General features: G+C 36.5%; 1 protein-coding gene across 1 annotated transcript in view; it reads left to right on the forward strand.

The window, feature by feature from the left end:
• CNTN5 (contactin 5) overlaps positions 1 to 12,102 on the forward strand; it is a 704,421-nt gene that overhangs the window by 282,752 nt on the left and 409,567 nt on the right. Inside the window, exon 8 of the mRNA XM_006833948.1 lies at positions 2,253 to 2,434. Within this exon, the coding sequence (XP_006834011.1) occupies positions 2,253 to 2,434 (182 nt within the window). The remainder of the gene's footprint in view (positions 1 to 2,252; positions 2,435 to 12,102) is intronic.

Raw genomic sequence — 12,102 nt, forward strand, 5'->3', positions numbered from 1 at the left:
AAATAAATTTTGATATACATGTATGGACAATATGCCATGCTCAGATAAGTGTTATTCTAAGTGCATGGTTGGATCTTTTATGATTCATGCATTATGTATCTCAACAAGCAAAAATTGCCTTCTTTTAATCCAGCCATTTTAATGATCTGTTTTATTCCTAAGGAACAAGTCACAAGGTGCTAAAAGCTATGCTAGAGTTCTTACCATAGCATTCTTTAAAGCAGTAACTGTGGCAAGTACTTCCGTAAGAAAATATTAATGGTTATATATCCTACATTTAGTAATTAAAATCCATGCTAGGATGTTATAAGAGATGTGAGTAGCATTTTGCTATTTAAAGGAAAAAAATGTAGCTGACTATACAAATAAGGATGGGGAGTGCTAGTGGCACTATAGGATAAGCACTGAACTGCTACCATAACATCAGCTGTTCAAACCAAGCAGCTGCTCTGCAGAAAAAGGATGAGTCTCTCTGCTTCTGTAAGCGATACCTCAAAATCCCTATACGGCATCACTATGAGTGGAAACTGACTCGATAGCACCTAACAACAATAACAACATACAAATAAGGAAATACTTCGCTTTACAGGAAGCATTTAGGATGAGTCTCAAAAGTTTAGTAAGGTTTTAACACATATGATTGGAAACACAGATGAGTTTCTGGGTCAGAAGCTGTGGAAGGAAATAGTAGGAAATCAAACTGAAAAACAAATAAGGACTGTGTCCAGAGCAGAGAGTGCATTAAAAATGCATAATAATAAATAAATCAGTGGAACAGAACTGAGAGCCTGAAAGAGATACAAGTATGTGGGAACCAATTATATGACAAAAACAGCATTTTAAATATTATGGGGAAATGATTACATTTATTTAATAAAACTTAAAATTTCCAGACAGATTAAAGATCCAAACACTTTAAAGTAATAAAAAAAAATTACAGGAATTACTATAGGACCTTGGGTTTAAAGTTATTTTTTTAAATAAGCAAAAAATCCACAAGTATAATGGGCATGTTTGTTTTTCACCAAAAAAAAAAATCACAGATGCTATCATAAAATAGCAATACACTAGAGGAGAATATTTCTGAGAAAGTTATGATGGCTCTAATATATTAAAAAAACACTCTAAGAAATTAATGTTTTTAAATGCCAACAGAAATGAAAAATGAGAAAAATAGTATAAGTAGACAATTTCAAGAAAAACAGATGCATATGGCCAATAAGATTATAAAAAGATATTCAACCTTCATAGAGTTGATAGAAATATTAATTCAAATAGCAACAAAATACTGTTTAATATCAGTATTAATCAGATTGATCACATACAATGCTGACAAGGATATGGGGAAATAGTCTCATACATTACTGATAGGTGTGGGAACTGCTACTATATTATTGAAAAACAATCTGGCAGTACTTATTAAAATGAAAAATGTACATGCCCTTTGATCCATCAATCCCACTTTTGTGAATGTCTGCTGCAGAAAATAAAAGCAATGGTACATGATATATGTGCAAGGTTGTTTATAGGAACCTTTTATTTTTTATTTTTTCAAGTGGCAAAAAAAGAAAAAGAAGCACAAAAACAAAAGTAGCAGTACGCTGAATATCTGACTATAGAGGATGGTCCATTCAATTCTGATGGATCTATAGCCACACAATAGAATAGTATACAACTATTATCCAGGTAAATCAGGCCAAGTTTATGACTAAAATATTTAAGGTTTTAGTAATGAAATTGCAAATACAGAAGATTTCTATTTATTAAAATAAATGCAAAATTAGCTCATTGTGTATGTGTAAACCTACCTCATAGAGACAAGGTGGAATTAAATTTTTTTGGTGAGGAAAGAAGAGATTTACAGGGTGAAGGGGAAAATGTGTATTTAAATCACAACTCTTGTTGGACTTGTTGCAATAAGCACATAATACTTTGGCAATTTCTCCAGCTTACTTTTATTATTTCAAATTGTAACAAAAGTTAAAAATAAAATATACTGTATTGAAATGTACATAGTATTGCCTCTGAATTGCTCTCCTGAAATATGAATGAAAAAGAAACTCACCCTTTGTAATCTAACTACTTACCAAACAATCCACATGGAAAGTGAACTGTATTAAGCAGCACAAAGTCCTTAATTGTGATTACATTTTATTGTGCTCAGCCTATTAAGTACTTAAATTACCAGATAACAGAATCTATGTTACTAATAGTGGAAAGTGTATTAACAGTATTTTTGCTCCCTATTGTAGCCCTGTTCCAACAATCACATGGATGAAGGTTAATGGTTATATTCCTAGTAAAGCACGTCTGCGGAAATCTCAGGCAGTGTTGGAAATACCAAACGTGCAGCTGGATGATGCAGGCATATATGAATGCAGAGCTGAAAACTCACGTGGAAAAAATTCCTTTCGTGGACAATTACAAGTATACAGTAAGTGTTCACAGCAGAGTATGATGCTTTAGTCCCGAGAGTCAAACTGAAATTGCAAATTAATTCCAATTAAGCATTGTTTGTTAGATACATAAAATCCAAAGAATAATTTATAAACATACTTCTTTGAATTTTAGAACAGCATGTGAAATTATACTATACAGAAAGATGGTTTAAATTAAACATGAAGGAGAACTATCGGTCTTTACAGCATAACGTGTTTGTATCCTTTAAAATGAGACAGCTTCCTGGCATCAGATGTAGCCTTTGCTAAGTTAAAAGTATTGGAATTTTTCTAATATATTCAAGCCCTTGGCCTAAATCAGAACTACACAAAGTACTGTCCACAGGACCAAATTCTGCCCAGCTGCCTGGTTCAGTACATAAGATTTTATTGGAACATAGCCACACCCTTTCATCTATATAGTGTCTATATTGGCTTTTGTGTTGCATTGGTAGAGTTGATGGTTGAGAAAGACATCAGCTGGCTCACAAAGCCTAAAATATTTACTCTGGCCATTTACAGAAAAGATTTTGCTGACCCTTAATCTATATTAATATGTCCAACTGACAAATAGCCTCTATGACCAACAAGTGTTTATGATGTTGTTGTTAAGTGTCCTTAAGTTGGTTCTGATTCATAGCGACCCTGTATAGGATTTCAGAAGCTGTAAATCTTTGAGAAAGCTGAATCTTTCTCCCTCAGAGAGGTCCACTGAGCTTGTGGCTCCAGTTTAGTGTTTATCCCACAAAGACACTGCACTCCCTACAAGTGTTTATGTTGTCCCCAAAATGCCAAATAACAACCAAGTTGTGTTTAAGAATTAAAAAAATCTGGTTAAAAAATACCTACAATCTCATCTTTACTTCTGTTTGTCTGCCTGTGTACCTTTGAGTTGGTGGAGTTTTGGCGTGGTACTGTGGGCTAATGCACTGGACTGCAAAGTTGCTTTGTATTGCAAGGTCAGCAGTTCAAGCTTACCTCCTTGGAAACCCTGTACAGGGTTGCTATGGGTCAGAATCAACTCAAAAGCACTTAAAACCATCCATGGGTAGGTAATAGTATCCTCATTTTTCAGATGAAAGTATTATGAAAAGATGGGTACTCTAAGCCAAAACATTCACACAAGCAAATATAAATGCTGATTCCACTAAGCGAATATGACTGTTGTGGTGTCTTCCGATTGTTGTTGTTAAGTACCATCAAGTTGGTACTGACTCATAATGACCCTATAGAGGATTTCTGAGGAGTGGTTGGTGAGTTTAAACAGCCAAACTTGCAGTTCAAACCAACCTTTCGATTGAGAGCAAATGTCACACCAGGACTCGTGTCACGTGATTAGTTCTTTAAAAACTGAAATGTCCTTTGAGGGACTATAAAGAGTATTTTGAAATGCTAATATCTGAAATCCATTCTTCTTCTCTTATTTCTAATAACACCTCTAGGAATCCAGCACTCCAACCAAATTTGTTATGAGATACATGTTTATCTATTTATTCATTTAATTTTTATTAAATGCCTAGTATTGTTTCTATGTGCTAGCCATAGAGCTTTCAAGAAACTCATATTCCATTGGATTAGGTAAAAAGCAAACCCAGTATTAGAGTTGAGCGTGCTATGTTCTGTGATGAAGGAGTGTGCAAAGGATTATGTGAGCACAGAGTATAATGCATTTGCTCCTGTGAGGCAAGAACGTTTGTAGAGAGTATCTTTACCTTAATGTCTAAACAGGAGAATGCATCCTGAGAGAAATGGACAAAGAGTCACTTAAATATTTTTATGATCATGTCGTAGCACTAGCATACATTTATTTAATTTTAGGCCATTGATGTACTTGGATGAAATCTACATAGAAAACTGTTCACAATTTCTTAAAGAAAATCCCTCCTAACCATAAACAAAAGCCCATGTCATTAAGTTGATTTCAACTTTTAGTGACCCCATAGGACAGAGTGGCACTGTAGGATAAGGGAAGGACTGCAAGGTCAGTTTGAACCACAAGGTCTGCGGTTCAAAATGGAGCAATTTCTCCTCAGAAACCCTATACTGGGTGGCTGTGAATTGGAACCGACTCAATGACACTTAACAACAACATGGAACACAGTCGGAGTCCTGGTATGGCATTGTGTTGTTTTTTGTTGTTGTTACCATGTACCATGGAGTTGGTTCTGACCCATAGTGACCCTGTACCGGGTTTTCGAGGCGGTAAATCTTTACAGGAGCAGAAAGCCTCATCTTCTCCAGTGGAGCAGCTGGTAGTTTCGAACTGCTGACCTTGAGGTTCGCAACCCGATTCGTAACCACTACACTACCAGAGCTCCTTTAGGATAACATAAAGTTGATTTGAACTGCCAGGTCAGCACTTCAAACTCACCAGGCACTCCCTGGAAATCCTACATAGGGTCGATATGCTCTGTCCTATGTTGTTTACATGCAACTCAACGGCATGTAACAAACATCATAGGACAGAGCAAAATTGCTCCATAGGATTTCCAAGATAGTAATATTTACAGAAGTCCTGGTGTTGTGCTGTAGGATAAACATTGGACTGCTAACCTCACAGTCTGTGGTTCAAGCCCACCAGCCACTCCTTGGAAACCATACACAGGGTTACTGTATGTTGGAACTAACCTGAAGTCACTTAACAACAACAATATTTGTGGATGCCTACTATGGTACCTTTTTCCTATGGAGTTGCTGGTAAATTTGAACCACAGACTTTTGATTATCAGTCCAGTACTTGGTATGGTGCTGTGGGCTAATGCGTCATACTGCAAAGTCATTTGAACTGCAATGTCGGTGGCTCAAGCTCACCAGCTGCTCCTTGGAAACCCTATACAGGGTCCCTGTAGGTTGGAATTGATTCGATGGCACTTAACAACAACAATACTTAACCACTGTAGCATAGGACTCCTTTTTCTAACCATGTTGTTGTTATTGTTAAGTGCTATCAAGTATGTTACAAATTATAACTACCCTGTATAGTGTTTCAAAATGTGGCTGGTGAGTTTTAACAACCAAATTTGTGATTAGCATTCCAGTTGTTATGCTAACCAAAGAGAAAATAAACGCTGCTTCTGTACCCCAATGGAAAAAGAATTAACATTCAAATACGTTATAGGGTGGCACTATGGGTAATGCGTTGGACTGCAATGTCGATTTGAACTGCAAAGTCATATGTTCAAGCTCACTAGCCCACTCCTCAGAAACAATGTACAGGGTTGCTATGAGTTGGAACCAACTCAATGGCATTTAACAACAACAAACATTATGTCAGTTTACCCAAACAGTTCATGGTATGCAATATTACCAGGCTCTCCTTACAGATAAACATTGGATAATGAAGAACAAGAATTCAATCAGAACTTTGCTACTCCAAACTATACACACAAAAACACAAAATAAGAAGTTCCTGTTATTTTGAGAACCATGAGAGGAATTCCAAAGTTTCTGTCTTAGACAATTACCATACTAAGAACTGAACGGTGAACCACAAGTCTGTTGGTTTGAGTCCACCAGTCATTCTGCAGCAGAAAAATGATGATTTCTAATCCTGCAAAGATTCACAGCCTCAGAAATCCTATACAGAGTAGATATGATTCAGAACGGACTCTAACAACAAAAAAGAGATTGTACAGTCTGGGCTTCAGAGGCTTCTGCAAGGTCTCCCACCCTAACCCAGTTACTTGATTCCTAGGTATAAACTATTATTTCAAGGGAAATATGTTTGTTTTGTTTTTTTTAACTGATTTCATTTAGTATTACTGATGTGTTTGTTCTCTGGTAGGAGAGTATGCTAATGAGAAAAAGCCTGTGGGTTCTCTTTGTCATGTACATTTATATGTCCACTGGGAGGTAGACAGGTAAAGACAAACCTGTCCATAGCATTCATCATTTTAAATAGAAAAATGATCTTGATTGTTACCCAGAAAAAGAAACTGGGTAAATTGGTTACTTGGCATGTATTTCTGCCAATTTAGGGAAGGGATCTTAGAAGCATGTGACTTCTCCCTATTGCAGGCTCCATCAGGTCATATACATCTTGACTTGCACTAGATGAACTCAGTTTATGTCAGCTAACCTGAGTCAATTAACAATGAACAATTAACAGTGCCCTATTTCACTTATAGAATTACATGGTTTTTACATGGCCACCCTACTTTTGTACTTTGGAAAACGTTTATGTTTGATTAGAGAGATTTCACTTTGTGAAACTCTGAAATGTAGGGGAAAAAAATCGTGTGCAGTATTTCCAGTTAGCTGGCAGTAGTTATGGAATGAAATGAGGCATGAATAGTCCACTGTTTCTATAGTTTATCTTTAGAGCCATTCCTTAGTAGAATGGGTTCTGTTGGAAATTGTAGTACTTGTCTTCTCCTGTTGGATCTCCAAATGATCAGTATTTTCAGAGAACAAGGTCTTTCCTGGAGGGAGGGTATAGTTTTCTTGGAAGGTTAATTATATTTGTGCTCAATTCTTTGACACAAAAGATGAATCTGAGTTCTAAGTAACCTTTCTAAACCCCCTTTTTTTAAAGTGACTTCTAAAGTAGTTTTTGTTGTAATTGGTAAGCAACAACTCATAGTGTACATGTATTGAATTTCTGAATGCAGCTGCTGTGTTTGAACTACTCACATTGTAATTAAATGTCCACTGCTTATCCTATAGCACCACATCAGATAGTCGGTATCTATTTAAGCCACATTTGTTATTTTTATGACTCAGTATCTGTGTTGTTCTCACAACAGAATAAAGCATTACAAATAAAGAGGTGCATGGTGGTTAAATATGCAAAATTTAAGGTGAATTCACATGTTTAAATTAATATTCATATTAGCATATGTTGGTGAGATTGTTGTTGCAAGGTGCCACTGAATCTGTTCCAAGTCATATCGACCTTATGCACAAAAGAACAAAACACTTCCTGGTTCTGCACAATCTTCACAATTGTTGTTAGGCTGGACCTCTTTGTTGCTTCTCCTGCACCAATCTATCTACTGAGGTTCTTTCTATTTTTCATTGACCCTACTCTTGATCAAGCATAATGTCCTTCTCCCAAGACTGGTCTTTCTAGATGACATGTCTGAAGCATGAAAGACAAAGTCATGCTATCTTGGCTTCTAGTGAGCATTCTGGCTGTATTTCTTCCAAAACAGATTTGTTTGTTCTTCTGAGAGTCCATGGTACTTTCAATATTCTTCTCCAACATCATAACACAAATGCATCAATTCTTCTGTGGTCTATTGTATTCATTGCCCAAATTTCAGATGCATATGAGGGAATTAAAAATACCATGGCTTGGGTCAGGCACACCTTAGTCCTCATACTGATATATTTGCTCTTGAATACTTTAAAGAAGTCTTGTGCAGCTGATTTGCCTAAGACAATATGTAGATCAATTTCTTGACTGCTGCTTCCTTGAGTGTTGATTGTGAATCCCAGCAAAATGAAATATTTGACAACTTCAATCTTTTCTCCATTTATCGTGATGTTATTTTGGGTCCATTTGTGAGGAAGATTTTTTGTTTCTTTTTTTACTTTAAGGTGCAATCCAAACTGAAGCCTATATTCTTTGTCTTCTAAAGACCTCCTGATAAAAGAAGTATTTTTAGTACTCTTTGTTTTCAGCGAGCAAGGCTGTACCATCTGCACATCACAGGTTGTTAATCAGTCTTCCTCCAGTCCTGGTGCCATGTTGTGCTTTATATTACCCAGCTTCTCAAATCATTTGCTCAGCATACACATTGAAAGGTCGCAAATACCTTTCTTGATTTTAAACGATTCAGTATATCCTCACTGTGTTTGAACAACAGCCTCTTAATCTATGTACAGGTTCCTCATGAGCACAATTAAATGTTCTGGAATACCCATTCTTCACAGTGTTATCCAAAGCTTGTCATGATCTACAGTCAAAATTCTTTTTGTAGTCAATAAAGGACAAGTAAACATCTTTCTTGAAAGAGGTGCAGCCAGAGAGCACCTTAGAGGCCAGGATGGCCAAACTTTGTCTCTCATGCTTTGGACATATTGTCAGGAGGGACCAGCTGCTGGAGAAGGATATTATATTTGGTAAGGTGGAGGGTCAGAGAAAAAGAGGAAGACCCCCTACCAGATGGATTGGCCAAGTGGCAGCATCTATGGACTTAAGCATGGCAACAGTAGTGAGGTTGGCCCAGGATTGGGCAGTGTTTCATTCTGCTCTGCATAAGGTTGCTATGAGTTGGTACCAACTCGATGGCACCTAACAACAACAACAAACATCTTTCTGGTGTGGCACTGTGGGTTAATGTGCTGGACTGCAAAGTTGGTTTGAAATGCATGGTTAGTGGTTCAAGCTCACCAGCTGCTCCTTGGAAACCCTATACAGGGTCATTATGGGTCGGAACCGACTTGACAACACTTAACAACAACAACAAACATCTTTCTGTTTTTTTCTGCTTTCAACCAAGATCCATCTGACATTAGCAATGATACCCCTAGATCCACCTTCTTTTCTGAATCTTGTTTGAATTTCTGGCTGTTCCCTGTCCATTTTTTAATTATCTTCAATTAATTTTACTTGCATGTGATATTAATTATATTGTTCAATGGTTTCCACATTCCATTGGGTTGCCTTTCTTTGTGGTGGGCACAAATATGGATTTCTTCTAATCAGTTGGCCAGGTAGCTGTCTTCCAAATTTCTTGGCATAGATGTATGAGTGCCTCCATGGTTGCATTAGTTTATTGAAAGATTTCAATTTGTATTCTGACAATTCCTGGCGCCTTGTTTTTCATCAGTGCCTTCAGTGCAGCTTAGATTTATTCCTTCTGTACTATAGGTTTTGAGCATATGCTAACTCTTAAAATGGCTGAATATCAACCATTTCTTTTTGGCAAAGTGACTCTGTGTATACTTTACATCCTTTTTTATGCTTTTGCATCATTAAATATTTGTCCATGAAATACTTCAGCATTTTAAGCTGAGGCATGAATTTTTCCTTCATTTCTTTCAGCTTGAGAAAATGCTGAGCATGTTCTTCCCTTTTGGTTTTCTAACTCAAAATCTTTGCACATTTCATTATAATACTTTACTTTTAGTTCTTGGACTGACCTTTGAAACTTTCCATTCAGCTCTTTTACTTCCTTATTTGTTCGCTTCATTTTTGTTTAACTATGCAGGAGAGCAAGTTTCCAAGTCTCTTGTGATACCCATTTTGGCCTTTTCTTTCTTTCCTGTCTTGTTAATGGCCTTTTGCTTTCTTTTTGTATGCTTTTGTTTTGTTTTGTTTTTATGTCATCCCATAACTTTTCTGGTCTTTGGTCATTAGTGTCTAATGCATCCAATCTGTCCTTGAGATGATCTCTAAATTCAGGTGAGATATATTCAAGGTCATATATTGACTCTTGTGGACTGCTTTTAGGTTTTCCAGCTTCAGCCTGCATGTGAGCAATTGATAGTGTGTTCACAGTCTGTCCCTTGCCTTATTTTAACTGATGGTGTGGAGCTTTTCCAAAGTCTCTTTCCACAGATTTGATTCCTTTGTATTCCATATTTCATCTGATGAGTTCAATGTGTATAGTCATTGCTTATGTTGTTTAAGAAAGGTATTTGCAATGAAAAGGTAATTGGTCTTACATAATTCTATCATCATCTCCAACAACATTTCTATCACTAAGATCATATTTTCCAATTACTAATTCTTCCTTTTTGTTTCTAACCTTCACATTCCAATCATTAGTAAGTATTAATAAATCTTGATTGCATAGCTGATCAATCTCAGAAGGAAGAAGTTGGTTGTTTAGTGTCATCGAGTCAGTTCTGACTCATAACAACCTTGTATAGAGTTTCTAAGGACTGTATGGTGAGTTTGAACTGCCAACATTGTGATTCAAACTGACCTTGCAGTGCAATGCTTTATCTCACAGTATCACACCTGGACTCTGAAGAAGTTGGTACAATTAATCAATTTCATCATCACTGACTTTGTGTTTAGTGTATAAATTGGAATGATAGTTGTATTAACTGGTCTTCTTTGTAGGCATATAGACATTATCCTGTCACAGACAGAAATAATGAGAGAACAAAAGGAAAGAGAGATGCAAGGGAAGGAGGAAAGAAATGAAAGAGAAGGAGCAAGCAAGCAAGATCAAATATCAAACACCTTTCAGCAGTTTTATATTATAAAGCTCTCCCATGTAGAAAGTTCTATGTGTCCAGAAAAAAATATATATATTATACAAATATGTGTACTCTATGATTTTAAACTACATATCATGTGCCCAACGACTAGTATTTTATTGCCCTATGGAATATGGTCAAGGAGCTCTGGTAGCGTAGTGGTTACAAATTGGGCTGCGAACCGCAAGGTCAACAGTTCGAAACTACCAGCTGTTCCATGGGAGAAAGATGAGACTTTCTGCTCCCATAAAGATTTACAGCCTCAGAAACCCTGTACAGGTTCGCTATGAGTCAGAACCAACTCCACGGCACATAACCAACCAACCAACCATGGAATATGGTCAGTGTAGCTATGATCTGTGAATCTACTGCAGTTGAAATAAATCAGTATTAAAATATACCTGAACCAAAATTCTTAAATAAAAGTTACATAGCATGTACTAAATATTGAATAAGGAGTGCAGTTGTGTTTTTCATAGAGTATTAAAGATTTCCTTATTTCTTTTAGTTCTAGACCACATCCTTTGAAAACTTTATGACTTCCTGTATTTCCAATTTGATTGTAAATTTTTTTAAAGTCAAAAACTATGTTTTTCAATTTCTTTTTGGCATTAAAAATGATGCTGATCACACAGTGGATAATTTTAATTAAATCTCTACTCTTATTATAAATATCAATGGCTTAAATATGCACATCATCTAATATATATTAAAAAGTGGATGAAAGTCAGGGAGTCTAAAGAACTAATAAAGGAAACTAATAATTGAGAAGAACTTAAGTTCTAAACTATTGTGCTGATTGATATTTTGTACATTTTAATTCACCATAACACTGTTGTTGCTGTTATTAAGTGCCATTGGGTCAGTTCCCACTCAGAGCATCCCAGTATAAGGTTTCTAAGGAGCAACTGCAGAAGTTTGAACATTGAGGTCCTGTGTTCATCTTATACTACCACACAAGGGTATTCAAATTCTCACTTGAAAGATGAGGAAACTAAGGCCTAGAAGAATTAAGAAGCTTATTACTCAAAGTCTCATTCATAATAAGCCATAGAGTCAGAATCCAATTCAGAACTGGAGTTAATGCCACAGTCCAATCTTCTTCCTCCCCATCTTTACCCCAGCCTAACCATAGTCTGCTATGGGGACCTGAGATAGGCAATGAGAATATCATGGAAAGTTGTGGCTGTTAAGTGCCTTTGAGTCAGTTTCAATTCACAGTGACCCTGCATAGGGTTTCCAAGGAGCAGCTGTTGAGTTTTAACTGCTGAACTTGTGGTTAGTCATCCAGTACTGATCCTACAGCGCCACACTAGGAGTCCTAGTTACTTGCTATTTTCCATACTTATGTTAATGCTAGAAAAATTATGGTAAATATGGAGATCCTTGCCATTATTTCTCATTTCTTTGCAATTTTGTTTAGTTACATTGTTGTTGTTGTTGTTAAATTCCATTGAGTTGGTTCCGGCCCATAGCGACACTATGTAGGGTTTCCAAGGAAGAGCTG

This window comes from Chrysochloris asiatica, unplaced genomic scaffold, assembly GCF_000296735.1.
Source record: "Chrysochloris asiatica unplaced genomic scaffold, ChrAsi1.0 scaffold00008, whole genome shotgun sequence".
NCBI classification, from domain to species: domain Eukaryota; kingdom Metazoa; phylum Chordata; class Mammalia; order Afrosoricida; family Chrysochloridae; genus Chrysochloris; species Chrysochloris asiatica.